Below are 26308 nucleotides of genomic sequence, written 5' to 3'. Positions count from 1 at the left end.
GGACCAGGTGCTCTGGTCTGGTTCCACTGAGAGGCACTGAGGACTCTAGCAGAACTCCTGGAAGCCGCAATCGGTACTGTGCCGGGTAAATCTGCCCTGCGAGAGAGACCGCTGTAACATGGAGAGCCAGGGGGTCACGTGCACCTGACCCTGGCCCTTTCCATCATCTCATGTGCACGTAAGAGGTGGACAGAGTCTGAGGAGGCCCACAGCATGGAAGTGCTCGGATGACGCTGCTGGCCAAGAGTACTACAAGGCCCCGGGCTGCCCAGAAAACAAACAAATCCATCTCGGAAGAATGACTTTGGAGACCAACAGGAGAGACTGGGCCCTAGAAAAGACCATCAGGCTCCATCCAGTAGAGAGTCAGCAAAAAAAGCCTCTAAGACCCTTGATGAGATGGATGGGCCTAGTGGCTGCCACAGAGCGCACTTGTGAGGAGGGCGTAGGACCAGGCAGGGTTTTACTCTCTTGTACACGGGGACCGGGCAACATTCTGCTCTGCTATTCAGGGCACCAGGCAAGGACCGGGCAGTGTTCCGCTCTGCTGCACACGGGGGCACCAGGTGGCATTTCACTCTGCTGTACATGGGTACCGGGCGGTGTTCCGCTCTGCTGCACACGGGGACCAGGCTGTGTTCTGCTCTGCTGTACACAGGTCGCTATAAGTCAGGGCCGACTTGATGGTAGCTGATGACCATGATGAAAGGCCAGAGACTGCCCTTCTGTGTCCAAAAATGTAATCCCCTCAAAAGGGTGGATGATAAATTCCCTCCTCTGTGGTCAGGGCTCAGTGAGAATGTCCATTTCCACATTCCATGCACTTGGTACGGTCCAGTCCAGTGGATGCCAGTGGCCACAACAACTGAAAGTGGGAGCCGGGTGGCCAAGTGTGAAGGCCTCGAGTCGGTGGCTGGGTGAGTCCCTTGGTGTGTGACCCAGGGCCAACCCATGACCATCTCTGAGAAAATTGGAGCGAAGGGCAATGCCCCGGCTTCCAAGGCTCTGTCCATGGCTGTGTGTGCCCATGTGTCCCAACAGAGCTGCAGGGACGAGGGCATCCACCCCACCGCCCGCTCTCCAGGGTAACAATAGCAGTGTGAGGAGCACATTGTCACAAGGGGTCTCCTTTTCTCTCTCATCAGCCCCAGGAAGTGGCATGGTCTCGCCCATTCTGCAGATGGGCAGGCCAAGGCTTCCGGAGAGGGAGAGAGTGGCCCAAGGCCAGGCTGGTCAGTGGTGGGGCTGGGGTTTGAGGACAGACAGCCTGTGTCGCAGACCTCCTTGAGACCTGACCCAGATCAAGGTCCAAGGGGTGGGATTTGCTGGTAGAGCTGGTGTGATGATGACAACCCCCCATCCCCCCGCCCTGTCCTGGACCCTCACGGGGTCACTTGCTCTCCTCCCGGCCCCTCAGCTGGTACAAGACAAGTGCTCACTGCAGTCGGCCTCCTGGGGCCAGACAGAGGGTTCAGTTACGCACAACGTCGCTACCCAGGGAGATGGCCCCGAATCAGAGGACCACCTCGATGACCCTCTGCAGAGGAGTGGGTTCAATAAAGGTGGTCGTGCAGCTGCCTCACAGAATGGGGTAGGTTGTTACTGGCTGGTCAGGAGCCCCGGTGGCCCAGGGGGCTATGAGTGGGCTGCTAACCAAAAGGCCAATGGTTCCAACCCACCAACCTCACGGGAGAAAGCTCTCCACGGGAGAAAGCTGAGGCTGTGTGCTCCAGTACGTAAGTGGTCCACTCTGTCCTGGAGGCCACCGTGAGTCAGAATCAGCTCCAAGGTGGTGCGTTTTGAGTTTTATTGGCTGATAGGAGCCTGCTGGGCAGTATGCGATGCATCTCAGTGGTTTGACCCACCAGCCGCTGAGGGAAGATGAGGTTGTCTGTCTGTCTGTCATGAGGGACAGGCTGGAAGCTACGGGGGCGGCTCTGCTTGGTCTTGGAGGGTCACTGAGTTGAGGAGGGCAGCGGGTTGGGCTTCGGCTTTGTTGGCGCGTGGAGGGAGAACTCTTAAGGAGGGTGGTGCTGAGGAGCCAGGGCTGGATGCCACATGGACGCAGCAGGGCAGAGGAGGAGGGGGAGGTGCATTTTCTCTAACGCAGCGGTTCTCAACCTTCCCAATGCTGCCACCCTTTCATACGGTTTTTCATGTGGTGACCCCCAATCATAAAATTATTTTCGTTGCTACTTTGTCACTGTCACTTTGCTACTGTTATGAATTGGGTGACCCCTGTGAAAGAGTGGTGACCCCCAGGTTGAGAACTGCTGCTCTAACGGGAGCCATGGGAGGTTATGGGCCTTACCTGATTCCCACACGAAAACTCTGCACCCCATGCACACTCACACTCCTCACACACACACAGACAGGTGCAAGGGGCCCGGGCTCACCTTTCTAACCATTTCCACTGGAGGAAGCGGTCGAAATACATGCTGTCCAGGTACTCTCGGAAGGGCTCCCCCCGAAGGTAGTCGTGGACGGATCTAGCTCAGATGGGACAAACAGGTGATGTGTTCTAACCCAGGGCTAGAAGCAGATGGGCAGCACGATGCCCAGCAGGGCCCCTCCCGGCCTATCCACATCCAGACTCGAAGACTTTGGCACCCGGGTGCCCTGGGCGACGCTATGGGCCCCGCCAGAGGCTGTCGGAGATGAGGGCGACGTTCTGTAGACATCCCTTATGTGCCTACTACATGATGGCCGGAAGTCCTGGTGGTGGTATTGGTTACGTGTTGGACTGCTAACCGAAAGGTCAGTAGTTTGAATCCACCAGCCCCTCCGAGGGAAAAGGACCAAGCTTTCTACTCCTATAAAGAGTGACAGTCTCAGAAACTCACTGGGGCGGTTCTGCCCTGTCCTGCAGAGCCGAGCCATACAGGTCAAATTTGACTCGATGGCAGTGGACACGTGCCGGCCCAGGAGCCCTGGTGGCACTGTGGTGAAGCACTTGCAGTGACTCTATAGGACAGGGTAGAATGGCCTCTTTGGGTTTCTGGGACTTTAAGTCTGTACAGGAACAGACAGCCTCCTCTTTCTCCCGCAGAGTTAATGGGGGTAGTGGTGGTGGTGGTGGTGGTCAAACTGCTGACCTTGTGGCTAGCAGTTCAATGCACAGCCCAGGAAGCACCCAGGGATCCTCTCTAAAGATGGCAGCCTGGGAAACCCGGGGATGGGGGCGGGGGCAGTTCCACTCTGTCTGCAGGTGGCTCAGGGCCAGAGCCGACACAGTGACAGGGAGGCTGTGGCAGGTTTTGTTCTAGGCCCCAGTGCTGACATTGTGCTGGGGAGATGGCCCCACACACCGTACCGGGGACCCTCATGGACATGGGGAAGGAGGAAATCATAGCTGAGTCCAGAGGAACAGGTGGAGACAAGGTGCAGGAGAGGTATAAGACCCAGAGGTGGGTGGAGGGGGGATGGGCAAGGCAGCCCAGGCAGAGTGTGGCCCACGTGCAAGGGCCCTGTGGCAGCAGGAAGTGGGGGCTGAGTATGGAGGGTATCTGAGGGACAGCCTCCGAGCTGGGGAGGACTGATGAGGTAGCTGGTTTGGGGTGGAGGGCTGGAGGGTCAATGGTGGGGGAGATGACTGGGGGAGGCCTGGAAGTCTGATGAATTGGAGGAATTTATTAGGAGGGGGTCTTGGAGGACTGACAAAAGGGGGATGGTAGGGGGGCTGTGGGCAGCCTGGAGGGCTGATGAAGTCCGGTTGTGGCGGAGGGGTGGGTGGAGAGATGGTAAAGGGGATACAGGAGGATGGGCCCCAAACAACATCACAGGCCACGTTGGGGATTGTGGTCTTCAGAACAGTGGAAAGAAACCACAGGAGACCTGGGCAGAAACAGGTGGCCTGCATCCAGGAGAGGACCCCAGAAGTGGGGAAGGGGCTTTGAGTTCCTGGAGGAGTAAGGGCAGATGGGGGTCCTGCCTCCTCTCCCCCTCATTTGGAAAATACCAGGCACTTGCTGACAGGTGGTGATGATGGGGGTTGAGGGTCTTGGCCCCCTGCAGTGGTGGTGCCCATTTGGATTGAAGGTATGGGGTCCCAGTCCTGCACATCCCTCACCCCCCTGGCCTGGACGCCACTCTCTCCCCTCTGGGCAGCCTGGGACACAGATGGTTTCTTCTCAGAGGGACGTGGGATCCTCTGAGGAGTGGACCAGCAGCTGGTGGGCTTAGCTGGGTCCCTGGGCAGTGGAGGCCTGCACGGGTGCCCAGGGGTGTCGGTGGAGGCGGTGGGGTCCCGGCAGGGCAGCAACACTTACTGTGCACACGTGGAGAAGAGTTCTTTGCAGGGACTCTGCAGAAGCTTCTCTTCCGTCTGGGAGACCAGGTCTCGGTCTACTTGGGCCACGAACACAGGGGACTATAGAGGCAGAGGGGAACAGTCAGTGGGGAGAGGGAAGGTGGGTGGCCCAGCAGGCTCAGTGGCTACTCACAATGCTCCTGACCATCTGCCCCTGGTCCGGTCCTGGGCTGTAGCCACACTGACTAGTGGTCAGAGAGGTGGCTGGGCTGGGTGACGGAGCCCGGCCTTAGAGTCAGATTCCTAGCTCTGCCACTGACAGCTGTGACACCTGGATGCCACCTGGCTCCATGAGACTCACCGTAGAACATGGACACTGACAGTCCTGGCCCTGAGCTTGTGGCCAGAGCCTAAAAAGGTGCTCCCAGCTGTATGGAGCTGGACACGTCCTTGCCAGGTTCCCACCGAGCATGGCTGCAGTGACCAGGGACACCTGGCTGGCCCAGAAGGCTTGGGTGGGGGCTGAGTAGAGCTTTGGAATGACAGAGGCCTGGCTTTGAATCCCAGCTCTGCTAGCTGTAGCTGTGGCTAGCGGCCAAGGTCTCTCAGCCTCGCTGAGAGCAAGGACTAGCAGGTTCTCTGAGGAATCAGTAACACCTTTCGGTAGGGCACAGGCCAGACCCTGGCTTACTAACCCCCTGCTGGCACTTCTTTCTCCTTCCAGACTAAGCTGTCTGGGCGTATCCAGGAGCTGGGTGTCCCACCCAGGAGCCATGGGCTCAGCTGCCAACAGAAAGGGTGTCACCCTAAATGCTGGCTGGGTCCCTACCCTGGAGGAATGAGCCTGATTAATAACCCCTCTGAGTGGAACAGAGGAAGGGAAAATCAGGTCTTTAGAAGGCTAGCCAGCATTAAGACTATTTTGTGGGCGCCCAGATGAGCCCAATTTCCAAGCGATACTTGTGCTAATTTTTTCAGGTTCTCCATGAAGTCGGACTACCGTTCCTAAGATCCACAACAGGCTGCACCAAGCCATCAAACTCGAGCAGCACAGAAATCAGAGTGGTACATTGCAAAGACTTCTAGAACTCATTATGTGGACAGCTCCTTTCCACGTGGCCGTTCCTTCTCAGATTGATAGTCACTCACCGTCTGTGCTGACTCACATCGACCCCCTGCGGATTTCTGAGACAGGAACCCTATGGGAGTAGAAAGCCCAGTCTTTCTCCCTAGGAGCTACGGGTGGTTTTGAACTCCCAACTATGTGGATTACAGCCCAATGCATAACCACTACGCCCCCAGGGCTCCATCAGACTTATATAATGACTGACAAAGCTGGAAAGGTCAGTTCCATTAAAACAAACAAACAAACAAAAACCCCACCCAATTCACTGCCATTGAATTGGTTTAGATTCACAGAGACCCTGTAGGGCAGGGCAGAACTGCCCCAGTGGGTTTCTGACATTTTAACTCTTTAGGGAGTAGAAAGCCGCTTCTTTCTCCCTCAGAGAGGCTGGTGGTTTTAGACTGCTGCTGCTGAGGTTAGCAGCCCAACACATAACCACTATGCCACCAGGGCGCCAAGCAGGAGTTCATTACAGTATGGACATTTCAAGCTCTTGTGGGAGCCCCGGAAACAGCCCTAACACACCTGCTGTGATTGACTGATGTCTAGCAAATTCCATTCCACTGCAACGAGGCTGATTCAAATAAACGCGGCTGCCGTCGGGCTCATGGAGGCTATAGGAGGGGGGCTGAATCCACCAGGGACTCCGGGACAGGGATACGTTCGTGAAGATTAGAGCCTTTGAGGCTCTATCTGTCCTGTGGGGTCTCGGAGTCAGAATCAACGCAAGGGCGGTGGGTTGGTGATGCTTTTCTGTTTTTAGCCCAGGAGCAGCCGTCCTAGGGGGTGAAGCTGTGCAGGCGAGGCCAGAAGGCGCCTTATGAGAGGGCCCCTCCCTGGCACCTGCCCCACCCCCAGCCATTCACACACACACCCCACCCACCAACTGTTGGTGGGGCTGTCTCACCAGCTGGGCCATGAGGTGGGTGTGTCATAAATTATGGGGATAAGTGAGAAAATTGCTGAGTAGGCTCGGGAAGAGGGGGTGTAGACATGTCTCTGCCCCAACGATGCTGACGTCTGAAAGGTTGGTTTGCTCCGTCCAGCTAGTGAAATGTGAGGGGGCTGTGAGGGTGGTGTTAGTCTGCAGGGTCCCCTGAGGGTGTCTGGCAGGGGTGCAGAGTGCCCTCCTGTCCGGGCTGAAGGGAAACGAGGACTCACTTCTGGTACCCTATGGTTTTAAATGCTCATGCCCAAGCCTAGTCCCTCCTCTCTCGCCCAGTCTCTCCTGAGAGCCTCCCTGGAGAGGGATAGGGGACCCCCAGCCCCCAGGGACAGGAGGAGCTAGGATGGCAACTGCCCCCAGTGAAGACAGTCATGTGCCCTGGACAGGAGGGTCAGGACATTTCTTCAGGTGGTTCCCACACCACTGTGCCTGCTGACCCTTCTCCCCGGGCCCTCGGGGTCCCCTGGATTCCAGGTGGTAACGGAGCCTGCAGGAGAGCCCCACCCTCTGCAGCAATGAGCTCTTTCTGTGGAAAAGAGTCCCGGGATACAGAGAGAGCCTGAAGTCCCAAGCTCTGCCACCCCTAGCCCTGAACACCCTCTAGCCACTTCTTCCCCTGTACCAGGCAGGAGCCGCTCCCCAGGGGTTCTTCGAGATAGGGAAATCTAGTGGTGTTTTGCCTCCAAGACTTGGGACTCAGCATGGGAATTCTAGCAGCTGAGTCTCTGAGGGGTCAATGACTCGTGGCCACTTTGCAACAATCCAGTAGTCAAGCTTTGACCCAAGGTCATCGGCAAACACTGCACAGGCTTCTGAGTGACAGCTACTGGCTGGGGCTGCCTTGGGCTGGAAGGCCACAGGCCTGGCACAGACCTGGTGCTCGCTGCGTGAGTTCATGAACACGCTGTATGGCAATGTGACTCTGAACCTGGTGACAGCTGTGCTGTTCCAACGTGACTTTGAGCACGGTGCGGGCCAGCTGGGTGGACAGGCCGTGAGGAGTGACAGAGCCATTGCTGGGACCTTCAGAAAATGGACCTGCACTGCCCACCTGGATGCAATGGTGAGGTGCCACACTCTGCCTTGAGTCTGCCTTCATTTCTCCTGCTGTGAAGCCCACCTTACTCACGGGGGCCAGCCTGGTGTGCAGCCCAGGGCGGGGGTGGGGAGTGGGGGGCATGAAGCTAGTATGGTCCTTGACCTCAGAGTATTTTCCTCTAGTAAGACATGAATGATTGATGTCCCACAAGGACTTTCCAGTTGAGGCAAATGGTTAAGTGCTAGACCTAAGGTTGGCAGTTCGAACTCATCGAGAGGCACGTCAGAAGAAAGGCCTGGCTATGCGTGTCCAAAAGACCGCAGCCAGGAATCCTTGGGGAGTGCAGTTCTACTCTGTGCCCAGATGGCTGCCATGACTCAGAATGGACTCAAGGCGACTGGTCTTTTAATTGCCCATCCTCATATGAGTTGGGCTGTTAACCCCAAGGTTAACAGATCAAGACTACCAGCTGCTCCTTGAGAGAAACCTGAGGCTTTCTCCTCCTGTCAAGAGCTATGGTCTCCGAAACTCACAGGGACAGTCCCACTCTGCCCTATAGGGTATAGGAGTCAGAACTGACTCAGTGGTCAGGAGTCCCTCCACCCCCCGAAGTAGAGAAGTTATTTCTCCTCTGCTCTATCAATGATGTGGACAATGGGCACCTGAACCCGGTGACTTTCACCCTTTTATTAAGGCTTGAATGACGCCCCTCCCAGTAAAAGGGGCCCCGGTGCCGTAGTGGGCTGCCTGGGTTGCTGACCACACAGTCAGCGGCTCCTCGGGACACAGACAGAGGAGGCTTTCCACCCGTGAAGAGTTACAGTCACAGAAACGTGCAGGGTGGTTTCATGCCTGTCCTTTAGGGTCGCTACACGTTGAAATGGACTCAAAGGCAGGCAGTACATAAAGTCTAGCTCTAGAGCAGTGGTTCTCAACCTGTGGGGCACGACCCCTTTGGGGGTTGAACGACCCTTTCACAACAGGGGTCTCCCGATTCATAACAGTAGCAAAATGACAGTTATGAAGTAGCAGCAAAAATAATTTTATGGTTGGGGGGGGGTCACCACAACGTGAGTAACTGTATTAAAGGGTTGCGGCATGAGGAAGGTTGAGAAGCACTGCTCTAGACCCTTTGTTGAAGATTGTTCAACAATGGTTGTAGCCCCACATCAACAGGGAAATGCCCTGAATTCACACGGCTTCAGTAGCAGATGAAGCCGATGGCTATCATGGCTGCTGGCAGACGGATCTTAGCTGAACGCGGAGAGTATCAGAGACATGTTTCCCTGTGTTTCATTGCCCAGACAAATACATTCGACTGTGGATCATCATAAATCATGGCTAACAGCGAAAAGACCAGGTGTTAATTGTGCTCACGTGGGACTTGTGCACAGATCACGAGGCAGGGGTCAGTGTACACGAAGTGAGGGCAGCAGGGTCGTATCCTTTCACCGCCGTGTGCCACCCCCACCCGCGTGCCGAACAAACACGCGATCCAAGAAGACAAATGTGGCAGGAGGGCTGGATGACACAGCCTTGAAGCTTTTACTGATGAAGATCCCAGACGACAGCCTTCAATCTGGATTAGACTTCAATGTAAAGAAGACAAAAATCTTCACAACGGGACCAATGAGCAACATCCCGAGAGATGCAGAGAATGCTGACGTTATCGGGGATTTCATTCTACCATGAACACCCACGGAAGCTGCCGTCAGGAAATCAGATGACACACGGCATTTGGTGAATCTGCTGCAAAAGATGCTTTACAAGTCGTTAAAAAGCAAAGAGGCCACTAATAATAATTTATAAATTATCAAGGGTTCATGAGGGAGGGAGGGCAGGAAAAAAAACGAGGAGCTGATACCAAGGGGTATCAGAAAATATTTTGAAATGATGATGGCAACAAATATGCAAATGTGCTTGACACAATGGATGGATGTATGGACTGTGATAAGAGCTGCATGAGCTCCCAATAAAATGATTTTAAAGAAAAACAAAAAGAAAATAATATTAATAGTATAAAGAGAAAAATAAAGAGTAACAAAAAACAAAGAGGCCACTTTGAGGTCTAATATGCTCTGGATGAAGGCACGGCGTTTCAACGCCTCACATGCTGGCCCAAGCTGGACGAGGAAACAGGAAGCCGAAGAAGAACCGAGCCTGTCAAAGGATGGTGGTGTTGGAGTGCCGGATACAGCGCTGCGGCCAGCCTGTCCTGGAAGAAGCCCACGCGGAATGCTTCTTGGAAGTGAGGAGGGTGAGGTTTCGTCCTACGTGCTTTGGGCGAGTCACTGAGAGAGGCTGGTCCCTGGAGAAGGACACCACGCTTGGTCGAGCAGAGGGTCGGTGACAGAGAAGACCCCAGAGGAGACGGATTGCCACTGTGGCTGTGCAGATGGGCGGACACATACCACGCAAGGGTGGCCAGCCATTCATCCCACAAGCACCCTGAGAGAGATGAGGCTGTCTGCTCCCATTAAAGTTGCTGTCCCCGAACCCTAGCAGGCAGTTCTACTCTGGTCTCCCAGGGTCGCCATGGGTTGGACTTGCCTCAGCGCAACGGGTAACATCAACAACCCAGATCCAATATGGAGCCAGCCCTGCTGGAATAGGTCAGGGCTCCGTTCTAACCACAAGGTTGATGGTTTGAACCCACCTAGAGGTTCTGCAGGAGAAAGATCTGGCAATCCGTCCCTATAAAGATTCCAAACAGACTCACCACCACGGAGTCAATGCCGACTCACAGCGACCCCATAGCACACGGTGGAACTGCCCCTGGGGGGTTCTGAGAATGTAACTGTTTACAAGGTTAGCGAGCCCTGCCTTTCTCCTGTGGAGTGGCTGGTGGTTTCGAACTGTGGACCTTGCAGGTTGTAGCCCAATGCATAACCAATTCACCACCAGGATCCCTCTTGTAAAAGTTACAACCTAGAAAACCCTTTACGGCCGTTCTCCTTTGCCCTTTGGGGTCACTATAAGTTAGATCGACTCAATGGCTCAGCACATGTACCCAACTTAAGAACAATGCAAGTGATCACAACAGCTTACACACGGTCAAGGTGGACTCTGCTCACACATGGTGCTAGGCACTTTTCTGCAGCATTTCATGCTCCTGTCCTTCGGGCTGTGTGTGTGTGTGTATACTAGTATGCTGCCCATTTCTAAGCTACGGAAACGAAGGTTCAGAAAAGTTAAGTCACTTTTCCAAAGCCATGAAGCCAGTCACAGGCAGAGAGGGAGGTCTCACAGGCCAGACTCTGCAACTCTGCAATGAGTGTGCCGGCTGGAGGTGGTTCCCCTCCATCTGTGCCCCCCCAACTGCTCTACCCCCTTGGGGTATGTAGAGTTCAGCCTGCAAACAAAGACAGTGAGAGGCCCACCAGTGGCAGCAGCCTGAATCCATGGAAGAGGATGCAGCTTGGGCCCAGGACTCAGGCTCAGGGCTGGTAGGGCAGTTATGGGTGGGGTCATCTGAGATGGGCTTCAAGCAGGAGGGGTCAGAAGGAAGGTGGAATTGGGCCTCAGACTGCCAATCCTCACCGCCCGCCCACCTGAGGGCAAGGACAGCCAGCTGGCCAGCTTGGACTCGGCTGACTCCTAAGCGGAAGGGAAGGGCTGCCCAGGGCCTGGGGGGTGACCAGCTGTGTGTGTGAAATCATACCACTTTCCATACTCAGGCTGGCAGCAGGCTCTGGGGACACTGCCCCGAGTCCAGGCCCTAATGAGGGGGTTGATGAGCAGCTGGTCATGGGTTTGGCTCCGGGGCCATTGGTTAAAGACCAGTCTCTGGCGTGACATGAAGTGATTAAGTGGCTCCAAACCCTTTCAAGCTCCTCCAGGGCGCGACACCTCCGTCGTTTGCCAACCATAAGGAACAAGACACTGCTGGCCGGTTTACATCTGGAGCAAAAGCCCAGGCCTGCCGGGAGGGCAGCCAGCCGGAGCACACTGCCGTTCGCCGGGGCCTCCCCTCCCCAGCCCACTGCCATTGAGTCCACTGTGACTCCCTGCAGCTCCACAGGACCGAGGAGAAGGGTACTGTGGGGTTTCTGAGGCTAGTCTCTCACCTTTCCTCCGAGGAGTGGCGGGTGGGTTCAAACTACTGACTTTATGGTTAGGAGCCCAACACATAACCCACCAACAATCGCTTTCCCCACAACCCCCCACAGGGCTCCCGACAGTTGCATAGCGACCCTGTGGGGCAAACCAGAACTGCATCACAGGGTCAAGGATGGGCTCTTCAGGAAAGCAGGCAGCCTCGCCTTTTTCCTCCAAGGAGCTTATGGGTTTGAACCACTGACCTCTTGGCTAGCAGCGGAGTGATGAACCACTACATCACCAGCCCTTCCGTCAGTTCAGGGGAGTCTGTTTCAAAGAGGCCACAAAGAAGAAGGGGTGGGCCCACTCTCCAGACAGGAACTGTGGGCAGGGGAGTGGAGTGGCTCTGGATTCTGAGCGAGGCTGGGGGCCCAGCTGCTGGGAGCTGTGCTGTATCTTTTGTAGGCTTGAGAACTCCCTGTGATTCCAGCTATGTACCCCTTCAGGTCCCGGGGAGCGGGGGGTACGGCTGTGAGGTGGGACAGGCAGATGCATCCTCACTGCCTAAGTGACCCCCTCGGATGGGCAGCTCTGTGTCCTTTGCAGCAGGGGCTGTGGGGAGGCCAGGCCAGGTTGACAGGGTATACAGCAGTGTGTCTGGGGTGACTGACAGATTCACAGAGGCCCTTCCTCTAGGCCCAGCCCGGGGCAGGGGTGAGCCAGCACCTTTCAGGCAGGGGACAGGCGGGGAGGGGCCTTTCTCAGGTTCAGCTGCCCCATGATGCTTTACTCGGTGCTCCGTCAGGAAGCACGGCCTCACCAGCCCCAGCTCAGTCTCTAGGGGGCTAGAGTACCCAATTGCCATGGTACCCAGACCCCAAATCACACCATCAAGTCTGACCCCATGCATGGCAACTGCTGGCGCAGGGGATTAAACATTGGGCGGGCTGCGATTGGTCAGCATTTCCAAGCCACCAGTCAACCCGTGGGAGAAAGGTGAGGCTGTCTCCTCCACTAAAGATTTAGCAGTCTTGAAATAAGCAAGGTAGGCAGGGATTCACTTGTGCTTACTTGATACTCACGAGAAACAGTTCACTTCAAATGTGCATGAGAAATAAGCACAACCGAGCCCGCTCTGGTGGCATAGTGGTTTCTCAAGGTCAACAGTTCAAAACCACCAGCTGCTCTTGGGGAGAAAGAGGAGGCTATCTGCTGCTGTGAGGAGTTACAGGCTCTGCATCCACCAGGGGACAGGTTCAACCCCGTCCTACAGGGTTGCCATGAGTTGGCATCGACCTGATGGCAGTGAGTTTGGCTTGATTTTGAAGCCTGTTTTGACCCCACATTTGTTGGGTCACCCACCTCTGCTCAGTGCCCACTCCGTGACTTTGCAGTGAAAGGGCTGGAAGCCCTAGGTAGACGGCCAGCCGTCTGAGCTCTGCTGCTGCGGGGCACTCTGCAAGAGCCTGGAGTCTGTGCACCAGGTGGCGCCATTGAGCCTCGCCATGAGGGAGCCCCAGGTACAAGGCACCCCAAAGGGCCTGACCCTCCAGGTGCCCAGGGTGGGCAGGCCAGCAGGCCATATCTGGAATAATCGAGTTTGGCCTTGGCAGAGATGGGTGAGGGGGCACAGGAGACACAAGCTTGGGAGGGAGCCTGGCAGAGGTTAGAGAAGGGGCTTGAAGAGCAGCTGTATGCAGGTGGAGGTATGCTGTGTGGGCAAAGGCCTGGAGGCCGGAGTGCTGATCGGGAAGAGGGCTCATCCACAGGGTGGCTGTCAGCACCCAAGGCTGCCCTGAGTGAGTCAGAGCCATGAGGCCTGAGTCATCCGGCCCCAAGGTGACCTCCGGGGACTAGCTGCCTCAGCGGCTGCGCCTGCTCCTCCAGCCCCGCTGTCCCATTAGTAGCACGCATCCTGACAGGAGGGCAGGAGAAACTCTGGATGTGTGTGGTCTTATTCCCAGAGCACCTCTGTGCATCCGTCTGTTGTTTCGAGATGTCAGCCTGGAAGTGACAGGGACCAGGCGTGACGGCGGGCTCTGAAAGGCTCTCCCGACCACGTCCCCCCTCCACCCCCGCCTCCAATGCAGGCTTCTCAGTAGCAACGTAGGCATCACTCTCAGAACCTTCTAGAAGCACAGGCACTGATTCTCCTGAGATTCAGGACGTGATACTGAGATGGAGCAAGAGGAGGTGGGGGATGGGGCACATAAGACTCCCCTTAGGAGGACCCTTCAGGCCTCCCCCAACCCGTTCACTTCACAGAGGGGAAAACAGGTCTGCACAGAACCAGGTGCAGGGCTCAGAAGGGTGCCTCTCTCCTTGGCAGGCCCAGGGGGTGGGGGTGGGGATGGTGATGGTGGGTAGTGGTGTGTGTGTGTACCTGAACCATAGAAACTCTAGACTCTCCATCAAGGGTCCTGAGCCAGCCCCATAGAAAGGACACAACTTTCCTGTATCACACCAGCTTGTCCCCATTTCACAGAGGGGGCATCCACACAGGGCAATCTTACTGTGTTTCTACCACCCGCCCCACCTCTCTGCTGGTCCTAGAATTCCTATCTCGGCTCGTCTACTCTGCATCCTCCTCCGGGCTAGGGTCTGTCCCCAAGGGGGTCTTGCGCTACAGGTCCCCACAACTCACAGGACCGAGTCTCTCCAAGGGCCACCCCTGGAGCTCCAACCCCACACTCTGTCCTCGGTGTCACCGCACGCCCCCCACCTCCGCCCAGCATGGCATGCTCAGGGTCAGCTGCTTCCACCCTCCCCCATGCCCCCCACCCCTCAGGTAATGACTATTGACCTCCTCATTGCCATTTCTGAAACACCGAGACCCGGAGGCTGCAGGCTTGGCTGTGTGCATCTCACTCGGTCCTTTCAGGGCAGGTTCACAATTATCACTCCCCCAGCTCACGGATGCAGAAATGGGCTCCGAGGGATCCAGAAACCGGTCCAAGGTCCCACAGCTGCTATGTGAGAAAACATAGGATCGAAGGCCAGGTCCCTGACCAGAGAGCCTGATCCTTGAGCAAGCCATATCCTGCAAGGACACCGTGTTCCTTCTTGGATGGTGAGGCTGGAGGATGGGGTGTGGCCTTGGGGAGGCAGCCCTGCTTTGAGGCCCATGGGGTGGGAGTAGGGGAGCTAGTGGAGGAGATGGTCCTCTATAGTGAGGTGCACTGGACGCTGCCTGTTTTGGCCAAGGCTGTTTGTGCAGACCTTTTGGGCATCCGCACTTACACACACACACACACACACACACACACACACACACACACACACACACACAGCATGTGTGATGTCCACACATTCCACTTCACCCTTTGAAAGCATTGAGGGAGGAGCTTGGCTCATTAACAGCTACGCTGTCAGTGTACTGACAGTCCATCCAGGAGCCACTGTAAGCTCTGGGACCCCATGTGTGTGTCACGTGGGGGCAGCTGACATTCCCACGTAAGCTCCTTGCAGTTCCCAGGTGGACCCATCTCTCAGGGCAAGCTCCAGAAGCAGGAGCCCTGGGGGTCCCCTTCCTTTAAAATGAGGGGTTCCCCAGGATTTGCCCACCCAGCCCATGCTGAGGGGCCACCCCCATTTCTCCTAGGGATGGGGTGGCAGAGGGGCCCTCCCCTAGCGGCACCCTGGCCACCCTTTGACCCCTCATAGGGGGATCTGAGTCAGCTGCAGGGAGCTCGGCACAGAGAGCCACCCAGGGTGGGGATCAGGCCTCCAGCAGGAGTCTGGGTGATTGTGGGTGCCACAGAGGGGCTGCTTCCAGCCTTGACCCAGCGGCAGCAGTATGTGGACCTGGGCATCCTGAAAGGAGCAGACCAGGCTGTCCCGCTTCGCCGTGGTGGGCACTAGAGGCAGAGAAAGAGGGCATTTGCCAGGGGGACCAATGAGGCTGGAGGGACATGCTGAGCACAAGTCAGTAAGAAGGCAGACTGAGGTCACCAAGCAGGGGCAGTGCCTGCATTTCTGCTGCCGAGGGGTCACCATCAGCATCTGCTCGTGGTACTATTGAGGGGGTGAGGGCAAGGGGGTTCCACTTAACTTAGAGCTTGCCTGGGCACTTGTCACCCTTGCTAGGCCAGTGTGGGGGTGCGGCCTGGGCATTCTGTGCAAGTTCTGAGGAGCCCCCAGAAGTGGGAGCCACTGCCTTCAGAGGCGAGCCTAGTCGTGGGGCACAGTGAGCGCCCCCTAAATCCTTGTCAACAGAAGAAAGCGCTGTCCTGTGACTGCTCCACCATTCTGTAGGAACAAACGACGGATGGTGTTTCTGGCACACAGTAGGTACTGAACACACGATGGGGTCTGTGCGCACACGCACACACGGAGAGGAGGTGAGAGGTTAGGGGCGAGCCGAGGAGGTGTGCCTGCCCAGGGGCACCTTCACCAGGCTGCCTGCCCTACCTTCACAACAGCAGGGCCCGTCACAGCTCTTTTGTGTTTAAATCCACCCAGAAGTGCCTCCCAAGAAAGTCCTGGTGATCTAATTCTGAAAAGAATCAGTCATTGAATACCCTATGGAGTTCCCCTACATAGTGTCAGGAGTCGGATAAGGATCTGGAATGTGAGGTTAACTGCCTCCATGTACAACTCCCTCCCAGGCAACAAGATCAGAACTAGATGGTGCACAGCTACCACTGCTGGGCATTTTGATCACCAGAGAACCCCAATCAAAAGGGGTAGAATGCAGGTCAGGAGCCATGAGAGGCTGGGTGAAACCCTGAAACCATTGTCCTGAGATCATCTTTAAACCTTAATCACCACCCCAAGAAATTCCCCAAAGCCTTCTTAAAACCAAACAATGTTGTGTGTTAGGTGGTGTCGAGATGGCAGGCATTCACAGGGACCTGATGGGCAGCAGAACAGAACATGGCCCGGCCCTGCGCTATCTTCACAATTGTTGCTCTGCTTGAGCCCATGGCAGCGGTCCCTGTGCCAGGCCATCTCCTCCAGAGGGTTCCTCTTTTTTGCTGCCCCTCTGCTTTGCCAAGCATGATGTCCTTCTCTAGGGGCGGGGCTCTTCCGGCCGCATGTCCAAATTGTGAGCTAAAGTCTTATCATGCTAGTTCTAAGGAGCATTCTGACCGTACTTTCTCCAAGATGGATGTGTTTGTTCTTCTGGCTGCCGGGGTCCTTTCAGTATTCCCACCAACTCCATCCTACGCCTCGAGTCCACTCGCTCTTCCTTATCCCTGTCCGAGGGCACGGGAGGCGGCTAGAAAAACCCATGGCGTAACGAGTTTGGCTGAACGAGTCAAGAATATCTGCCTTGAGCACTGTGCTCCTAAGATCCAGTGCTGGGGTCAAATTCACAACAGCAACTAAAAGTTCATGGGAAACCTAGGGGCAAAAGAATGAAACTAACCCCACAGAGAGCAGGTGGACTCTGGACACACGGGGTCACCCTGGGTGAAGGTCAACTGGATGGCAAGGATGGTTTGTCTGGAGTAATGGAGAGGTAGGGGTTTGTCTCTGGTCTCCAGGGGTTGGCTGGTACCCAATTGTCTATAAACGTGAGGTTTAGGCCCAATGGGCCAGAGGGGCTTTTGACAGCTGATGCCTCCAGCCCACTGGGAACCCGTCCCTATCCCACTCTGAAGGTGCTTGCTCTAGAAACGGGCTCCTCTCCACTCACTGACCCCAGAGATGGGACTGGAGGAGGAAGTGGAACAAGGGGGCTTGTCTTCGCCCCCCAAATCATGGCCTTCCACACAGCACACAGTGCAAACCTCACCAGCGACCAAGGGGGAGGCAGCCCCAGGGCATCCTTCCTCTGGGTGGACGTAAGGTCTGGCTGACAGGAAGAAAATGTGCCATTCCTCCACCTCTCAAATTGAGACCCTCCTCAGACAGTGCTGGCAGCCTCAGCCCGGCAGGAGGCATCCTCCACGAGCCCCAACAAAGGACAAGGCCTGGGGTCGTTCTTTGGTCTTTGGGGGGATATAAGCTCCCAGACTCACAAGTGGATCACTGGGGCTGCTGTTGTGCTATTGGCAGCTCTCAGTCCCAACACCTGAGCCGGGCCAGGAAGGACCTCCGCGGTCGGCAGCTGCGAGGTGCTACTACTATGGGCAGACACAGCCTGATGGGTAAGGGACACAGGGCTGGGCAGAGGCTGGCAGCCAGAAGTCCTGGAAAGTGATGTGGGGTGACAGCTGAAAAATGGGTGACAGGCAATTGCCCTCTCCCAGGGTCGCCAGTGGTCCTTTTAAGTTCTGAGAAAGGGTGATACATACTTGCATGCTGCGCCTGTCCCAGGAGGGCCGGTGAGCACACCTGCTCACTACACAACCCGCATCTTCCTCGTCTCTGACACACAGGCTTTGGTCTCAAAGGAGTCTTCTCTAGGACACACACCCAGGAGCCCACCTCCTGTCTCTGACTCCCATCATGCCCCGGGAAGATGGCAGCTAATGCACCACCGCGGTCTGCCCCTTAAGAAGCCCCTTGTGCCTGGGGGTTCTCATGGGATTTCTGGAGCTCTGTGTGGTTGGGGGCGGGGGGTGGGTGGGCACGGTGAGGCCCATCATTTCTGGCTCGTTCCCTCTTTATCTCTTGTCTCTCTTTGGTGGAGACCTCTCACTTAGGCGGCTCTTCGGTCAGGTCATTTTAGTCTTCAGACCCTCAGAAGGCCATCAGGAAGAGAGCCCTGGGGTGGAAGGTGCCTCTGCAAGCTGAGACGGAGGTGGGTACTTCCGTGAAGGTTGGCTCAGGCCGACTCCCTTGGGTCAGCCGCAAAGTCCATCGATTCCCCACCCAGGGTCCAAGCCGCACAGCTTCCCAAGACCTCAGTGACCAACTCACTTGGGCAGGACTTCAAGGCTGGCAGGGTCCCAAGGGTGGCGTGGGCCCTCAGCCCCCAAGACGGAGAGTTGGGGAGACCTGGCTCTATAGATGCAGGTGGCTCCATGGCAGAGCCTGAAGAGTGGGATTTGGCTGAGCATAGAGAGCTACTCTTCCACTGGGAGAGAAAACCCCAGGAAGTCAAAGAACCAGTTTCTCCCTGATGGCCCAGCAGGCACTGTTCCAGAGGGATCGGTGCCTCTGTAGGCGGGCCCAAACAGACTCAGGGGTCCTGTGTCCGCAAACCAGCAGATCATGAGTGTTCAGAGCTAGGCCAGCCTCTAGAGGGGGCCCTGGCCCTTCCAGACTGTGCCCTGTTGCTCAGGCCCGAGGGGTCATGCTCCCGGTGTCTCCAATTGGAGAAACAAGGCCCTTGAGAAACAGCCATAGCTTGTCCAGAAGCGGAGAACAGATTGAGGCTCAAAGAGCTTGACCCCTCATTCCTGTGCCATTGAAGTGGCTTCGGGGAAACCAGGATGCAGGGCTTTTAGGAGCCGGAAGAGAGAGAGAGAACATTTAACAACCCTGGCAAAATCTGACCAGGGGTCCTGAGAGTCGGGCGATTTTCATGAGAAAGAATTGAACATGTACAAGCCCCAGCAACCCTGACCCAGGTCTCAGCCCTTGGGGTCAAACGAAAGACAACAATGAAGGGAATAAGGTCCTGGCACACTGGACAGAGGAACAGACATTTCAGAGGTCCCAGCCATCGGGGGCTGCTGGCTTGCCTAGCAAGATGTGCCGAGGCAGCCAGGCCCAGCCACAGCCCCCAAGGTGGCCACAGGGAGTCAGCTGGTAATGGTGGCCCCTGGGGAGCCAGCCTGTTCCCAGGGCTCAGTTCTCTCACCTTGGGAATGAGGAGGCTGGTTTGGCTTAGTGGCTTTGAAATGAGGTTCCAAGGAACCTTAAATGTTCTCAGAGATAGGGCCCAAGGAAGGGGTGCTGTCCCCAGGTTATCTGCAGTAGTTCTCTATGACTTGCCTGTGAGGCTATGGATGGGATAGCCTCATGGTGATGGCCTCCTGCCCCATGGGGCCGATGACCCAGCATTCCAGGCATCTCAATAACAACTTAGGACCCAGCACAGGGGTGAGGAGGGAGCGGAGGAGGGCTAGGACTCAGAGACCAGGATTCTCAAAAAAACTCACTGCTATCAAGTCGATGCGGACTGATAGCACCTTGACAGACGAGGGTAGAACTGCCTTTGTGGGTTTCTGAGACTTTTAACTCTTTACCGATGTAGAAAGCCTAATCTTTCTCCCTGGTGGTTTCAAACGGCCAACCCTGCGGTTAGCAGCCCCACGTATAGACACTGCCACCAGGGCTCCTTCAAGGGAGATGAGTGAGTGTATGAAAGATAGGAGCTTCCAGCTGAGACCTTCTCCTTGGGAGGAGCCAAGGAACGTTCTTAACAACACTGCTTTCCAACCTAGACGCGTGTATGTCGGCTGTAAAAGAAGGCTGACAAACCCACAGTAACAAGACAGACAACCCAACCTGAAAATGGACAAAAGAGTTTGAACAGACACTTCCCCAGAGAAGATGTGCTGCAAATGACCAGTAAGCACAATGACCAGTAAGCAAATGACCAGTAAGCACAAGGAGATGCTCAGCACATCCGTGGTACAGTATCTCATCTGCTGTGCTGTTTCAGAGGGTAGTGGATTGGTTACAAATTGGGTTCCTAACCATAAGGTCAGCATTTCAAAACCAGCAGCTGCTCCGAGGGAAAAAGTTTCTACTCCTGTAACGAGACCCAGAGGGGGCAGTTCTACACTGTGCTCTGAGTTGGCACTGGCTCAGTGGCAGTGAGTTCTTGAGGGTTAAAGTAAAGAGAAAGAGGCCCAAAGGCTCTGGGTCTTGGCAGGCAGAAGAGGTAGGATGTAAAAGCAGTGCTTCCGGTCTGTCGTGATGTATGGTACGCCAACCACATTGCTCTCCAGGCCACCGAGAAGGTGTCATTGGAAAACACACGAGCTTCAGCTCAAACGTGAGTGGAGGCAAGGCAAACGCCCACTGTGTCTGCAAATGCAGCACATGCCTTGAGGGTGCTGTGAGCATGACCGCCGTGTGGCCGGCCGGCCAGCAGCCATGCGGGTACCACTTTCACCCGCCCCACTGTCAAATGGGCAAACAGAGGTTCCCAGGTCCCACACGGAGAGAGTAGTAGCACTGGGGTTCTGTGAGGTTGGGGGGCCAGGCCTGAGGCCCACTGAGGGCCTCCACCCAGAGGCTGAGAGTCTGTCGCCTGCTGAGCAGGCAGCCAGGGGACGGGCGGTGCCCGAGGAGCTGCCGGGAGCCAACAGCCAGAGAAAGCGGAAACTCAGAGTAATTATTGTTTCCTTTCATTCAAGCCCTTTACGTTTGAAAAGGTGGATGTTTTTCCCGGAAATCCAAGCAAACACTAGGAATAGATTTCTTTTGTGCAGGACCTCCGGCTGGTGGCTAATTGCCCCGGAACCAGAAGCGACCTCCCTGAGGTGCCCTATCACTATTTAGAGGAGCGGAGGGGGCGGTGGCATCCGAGGAGGAGACAATGTGCCCCCTCCTGAGACACGCTGGCAAGAATGCACTGCTGGAGTGTCCCCGTATCCCACAGGATGCCTGCCCCACCTCATCCACGCAGGACCTTCCCACGTGACAGGTGAGGGGGCGGGGTCCAAAAAAGCAGAACAGCTGTGGAGGCCAGCCTGGCGCTGCGCGCAGGCCCGCTGGGCCCAATGCTTACCTTGCATAGCCTCCTCTCCTTTCTGCTTAGCTCCAGCTTTGGGCGTCCTCCAAGACGCCACAGTAAACTCAGACTCCCTGCCCCTGAGCTGGTTCTGACTCACAGCGACTCGGCAGGACAGAGGAGGGCTGTCCCTGTGGGTTTCCGACACTGTAACTATTTAAGGGAGTAGAAAGCCTGTATTTCTCCGTCGGAGAGGCTGGTGGTTTTGAACTGCTAGTAGCCCAGTGCATAACCACTGCACCACCAAAGCTGCCTGGGTGTCCTCCTACAGGTCCCTAAAGCCGTGCTGCGCCAGGTGGGCCAGCTCCGTGGGTTTGGGGTAGGGGTGAGTCCAGGCTTTGCCTGCTGGATGGAGCATCAACCCTCAAGGACCAAGACTTTGGCTCTAGGCATGGGCTGCTGCTCTGCTGAGCAGAAACTTTCCAGCCAACAGCCCAGCCTTAGACCCCAGATTCACCATGGCCCTGGTCCCCAGGCAGAGCCACGCGCAGGAAGGTGAGGGGTGGGGGGAAAGGCAGCACCCCAGATCCCCTCACTGAGGCCATTTAAACCATCGCACAGCTGGAGGGCTGTGTGCCCAGAGCTGTGCTGGGGTAGGGACACAGACCAGCAGGTGCCATCATCCCTGTCCCAGGAAGCCAGGAGGCTGTGGAGAAGCCCACTCACAGCAGTGACTCTCAGACAAGGTTCTCTGGCTCTCTTGGGGAGCCTCCACCTGCCCAATGACTCAAGACCAAACCCAGGACTCCTCACCCCTCAAATGGGGCCCCAGGCAACAGCCTTGTCCTCTGCACACTTCCCAGAGTCCCCAGCAGTTCCTTGTCCTCACGGAACCCACAGAGATGACACTCTTTAGGGGTGTGGGGCCTCAGCCTCAGGCAGAGGGAAGTGAGAAAGATGGGGGTGGAGGCAGCTGGCTGCAGGGTGAATGGCCTCCTGGAAATGAGGCATGGGGCTCTGAGACAAGAAGGGACAAGGGCGAGACAGGAGTATAATGGGTGCATGGGGTGGGGGCACCATGATAGAGAAGTCTCAGGGCATCAGGACGTTAGCATGGAAGTCAGTATGTTCCTGATGCCCTGGTGTGTTCACTGGGATGTAGAATTCTAAACTGGTGTGTGTGTGTGTGTGTGTGTGTTCGTGCATGCACACACAACAGGCGTGGTTACCAGTGAACCAAGACTCCTACCACGGGGCTTCTCTGAGCCCGTCCCATGCTCACAGGCAGAGACGGGCGTTGCCTCCTGGCCCCTCCCGAAGGCCCTGCTGCCCCTCCCAGTACCAGGAGCACCTGCCCACAGAGAACAAAAACAGGCCCAGGGGAGGCTGCGGGCGCAGCTCAAAGCTGCTGGTAGGCAAGTGGCCCAGGAGGGCCCCTCACCCACCTCTCCCCAGCCCCGGGGCCACAGCAGATGGTGTGGCTTAAATGTTTAAAATCAAGGCAGACTGAAGGGGAAATGTTGGCAGGCTCTGAGATACTTGTAAAACCGTCTGGGCTGATGGGAGTCTGGGCTGCGGGCCCTTCAGGAGACTGGACAGCTGGGAGCAGAGGTGAGGAGGTGGGCGGCCCCAGAGCAGGGGCTGGGGCCAGGGTTTCTCTAAGAGGGCTGGCTGGGGGTGAAAGAGGGAAGCAGAGCCCAGCACCGGCCTTTTCCAGGCTCCCCTTTGGAAGTGTCCAGACTCTTGCAGCTGGTCAGGCTAGGCTGGGGACCGTGTCACCTTCAGTGCAGGCCCTAGCAGGGCGGGTAGGGAGGTTAGGGCAGGGTGGGGGTGGGGCCGTCAGGGGCATCAAGAAATCAAACACCACCATGGAAAGAGCTAGGGCTCCAGGACTGGCCAGAGTTGGTGTCATGCTTGACTTGTGTCCCCCAAAAGATGTGCTCAAGCTCTAGCCCCTGGCCCCTGAGGATTATGGCCTTGTTTGGACCTGCTCTGTGCAGATGCGGCTAGACGTCACAGTGGAGTTGGATGACCCTGATTCAACCTGACTGATGTCTTTACAGAGTAGAGAAGTGACCCAGAGGGGAAGGCGGCAGCCAAGGTTGGAGGGATGCCGCCACACACCAAGGCCTGCCTGGGACCACGTGAAGCTGGACGAGACGAGGAAGGACCTTCCCGGGAGCCTTCAGAGAGCACAAGGTCTGACCAGACCTTGCATTCAGGCTGAGAAAGACCGGGGAGTTCTCACACTGCTGTTCCAAGCCACCTACTTTGTGGTTTTTACCGAGGAAACACATCTATATGGTTCCCATCCTGCTCTGCCCCTACTAGCTGGGGCAATGGAAGTCCCCCCCCCCCCCTCCGGAGAACCCTGCTTGTCTGCAGGGCCGAGCTGGTGGACTGTATAGGGGGCAGCAGGATTGATTGAGGCCGTGCCTGGCACATGGCGGGCCCTCACTGCATGTCAGAGACACAGAGGGTCGTTGGGAAAGGCCTCCCCAGGGGGCAGCTGCAGATACTACCAGCCAGGCAGCCTTAACAAGTGACCCAGCACCCTGGGCCCCACAGCTGGTCTGTGAACAGCCACATCCCTTTCGTGGGCACCGAACCCATCCAAGAGAATGTCTAGGAGTGCCGGGCACATTGCGGGAGCTTGGTTCCTGCGCTCTTTATCATTCCACCTCCTAGGACTGACGGCCCCGCAGCAGGAGCCAGGCATGGCGCTGGGTGGCTTTCTACTCCTGAATGGCAGGCCAGTCAGTCTCGGAAGCTCTCAGGGCAGTTCTTCTTTCTCCTCTAGACTCGCTAGGAGTCAGGAAAGACTCCATAGCAGACAGTTTTTTGTTTTAGCTTTTTTATGAATGTGGAAATAGACAACGAGAAGCTCAACATTATCCGTCAGTAAACAAGACAAGGGACCAATTTTGAAGCAGACCACCAATTGCTCCCATGCAAGTTCAAGTTGAGACTGAAAGAAAAAAGAACGAAAGAAAGAGAGCGAGTCCCTGAGAGTCACCATATGACCCACTGAATTCACAGACTGCCTCAAGAGCAGGTCTGACCCCCTGAACACGAGGCAAGACAAGTGGGGGGATGCCATCAAGGATTTCAGTCCAGAAGAAAGCCCAAGGTCAGCACAAAGACGGGGGAGAAAGAAAAGACCGATGCAGGTGTCCGAAAAGACTCTGCCACTTGCTCTCGACCAAGGCGCTGCCAAAGCAGAAGAAGAAATGGTGGAGGCTCCAGAGCTGCACGGAGATCGCTGAGGCGGACTCAGGAGCCTCCTAACAAGAGAACAGTCAGGGAAGCGCAGGCTCGGCCCCTCTCCAGCTGAAGTAACCGCAGGAGCAGTGCAAACGTTCAGTGGGGCTACTGAAGGATCCCACCAGGGAAAGATGGAAAGGATGGGCGCAGGACATCTCCAAAGCAGATGGGAGGAGATCCAGAGCCACTGTATCAGCACTGGTTGGTAGGCACCCAGCCACTTCTGGAGGGAGCCTGTGCACAAGGACTGCTGGAGCGGAGGGAGGACCTTCAAGCTGTACTGCAGGCCCAGGAGCAGAACAAGGCTCCAGGAATCGACAGATGCCAGGGGAGGCGCTTCCGCAGTGGAGGCGATCCTGGCAGCGCTCACTTGTCTGTGCCAAGGAATTTGGCCACCAACTGGCAGAGATCCATGTTGGTGCCCATTCCAAAGAAAGGTGGTGCACCAAAAGGTGAAGATCATTGGACCCCATCATGGTTATCACACAAGCAAACGTTTCGGGGTCACAAACAGCGCCCACCTGGAACTCTCAGCGCCCGCTCTGAGCTGGGGGTGGGGTGAGGGGTGTGTGTGTGCATGCTTATGTCCACGTGAACTTGGTCCAAATGAGGGCCAGGAGATTAAAAACAAAAGCCACCCCCCTGCAGCCCCACCACTACGCCACCAGCGGTGTTGGCCACGTGTGGCCACGTTTCCACCTGAGAACCCGCACAGCAGACATAGCAGAGGCCCAAGTCAGCAGCTCTGCAAAGCAGGCTGCTTGCCGAGGGCTCCGTGCGGCTCCCACAACAGCGGCCCTGCTCGGTGTTGGAGTTTGTCGGGGCCACACCTGCATCAGCCCTGCCACTCCTGCCCAGGTTTAACGTTCTTGTGAGGGGTGTGATGATGTCTGCCAGCGGAAGAGCTCAGCTCTGGGTCTGAGGCTGGCGCTCCCTCTGTGAGATGCCGAGAATGCCCCCCGCCAAGAACAGTGGCCGGATGCAGTATGGGCGGCAGCGACACAGCACCACCACCACCAACCATGCCACCCGGCTCTGGAGCACCCACTCCTGGACAAGGCGCCTGCCCCTCCTGCTGCCGGGTGGGGAGCCCTCTTACCTTTGGGGTGAGGTACTTGGTCATTATTTCCTTCCCTTTCTCTCCCAGTTTTTCATCTGGAGTAACTTCATAGTCTGCCTAGAATAGAAGGAGGAAAGGGACAATTGTACATTTGCTCATGAGTGTCTGAATTCTCTCCTCCGACTGGGCAGGACACTGAGGCCCAAAGAGGGAAGAGGACCGGGCCAGGCCCAGACATCCTACCCGATCACTCGGGGGTCTCCGTGGACTCCCTGTCGAGCTGCAGGTGGGAACCCCCAGGAACAAAGCCTGGGACTGGGGCTCCACACCGACAGAGAGTCAGCCCCCTTGGGAAGGGAAGCTGGACAGCTGGGGTGGAGAACCTTGGACTTCAATGAGTCAAAGAAAATGGGCCATTAACAGGCCACCAAACTGGGGGGAACGCAGGGAGGCCACCTTGAGGCACTTGCTGCACAACCTCAGACAATTGCCCACGATTCTGGGAGGGAGTCTACCCCCCAGGAGGTGATGCTGGACACTGGCACTGTGGCCTCTTTGTGAATAGAGCCTTTTGATGAGGTTTACTCAAGTGGAAAGGGGTCTTATACCTGGAGGAGAACAGACAATAGACACACACACTCCCCACTGCCACTCAGTCAGTGTCCACTCACAGTGACCCCAAGGAGGTTTCCAAAGCTATAAATCTTTAAAAAAATAAACCATTTTACTGGGGGCTCTTACATATATTCTAATAATCCATACAACTGTTATATCAAAGACACGTACAATTGATGGTATCAACAATTTCTTTTTTATAAAATCGTTTTATTGGGGGCTCTAACAACTCTTATCACAATCCATCTTTTTTGTCAAGCACATTTGTACATATGTTGCCATCATCATTTTCAAAACATTTTCTTTCTACTTGAGCCCTTTGATGAGCTTTTTTCCCTCCCTCCCCCTCCCTGCTGCCCCCATAAACCCTCAATATATCATGTATCGTTATTATTATTTATTCACATCTTACATCGCCCATTCTATCCTTCCATTTACTATCCTGGTATTC

At 56.0% G+C, this 26308-nt stretch overlaps 1 protein-coding gene across 1 annotated transcript in view; it reads right to left on the bottom strand.

The window, feature by feature from the left end:
- GRK5 (G protein-coupled receptor kinase 5) overlaps positions 1-26308 on the bottom strand; it is a 223387-nt gene that overhangs the window by 21062 nt on the left and 176017 nt on the right. The window contains exons 4-6 of the mRNA XM_075533349.1: positions 25282-25359; positions 4269-4369; positions 2397-2489 (exon numbers count right to left, since the gene is read on the bottom strand). Of these exons, the coding sequence (XP_075389464.1) occupies positions 2397-2489; positions 4269-4369; positions 25282-25359 (272 nt within the window). The remainder of the gene's footprint in view (positions 1-2396; positions 2490-4268; positions 4370-25281; positions 25360-26308) is intronic.

Source organism: Tenrec ecaudatus, chromosome 16 (genome assembly GCF_050624435.1).
Source record: "Tenrec ecaudatus isolate mTenEca1 chromosome 16, mTenEca1.hap1, whole genome shotgun sequence".
NCBI classification, from domain to species: Eukaryota; Metazoa; Chordata; class Mammalia; order Afrosoricida; family Tenrecidae; genus Tenrec; species Tenrec ecaudatus.
Note: the sequence above shows the minus strand (reverse complement) of the source record. Positions and strands in the feature narration are given on the sequence as shown.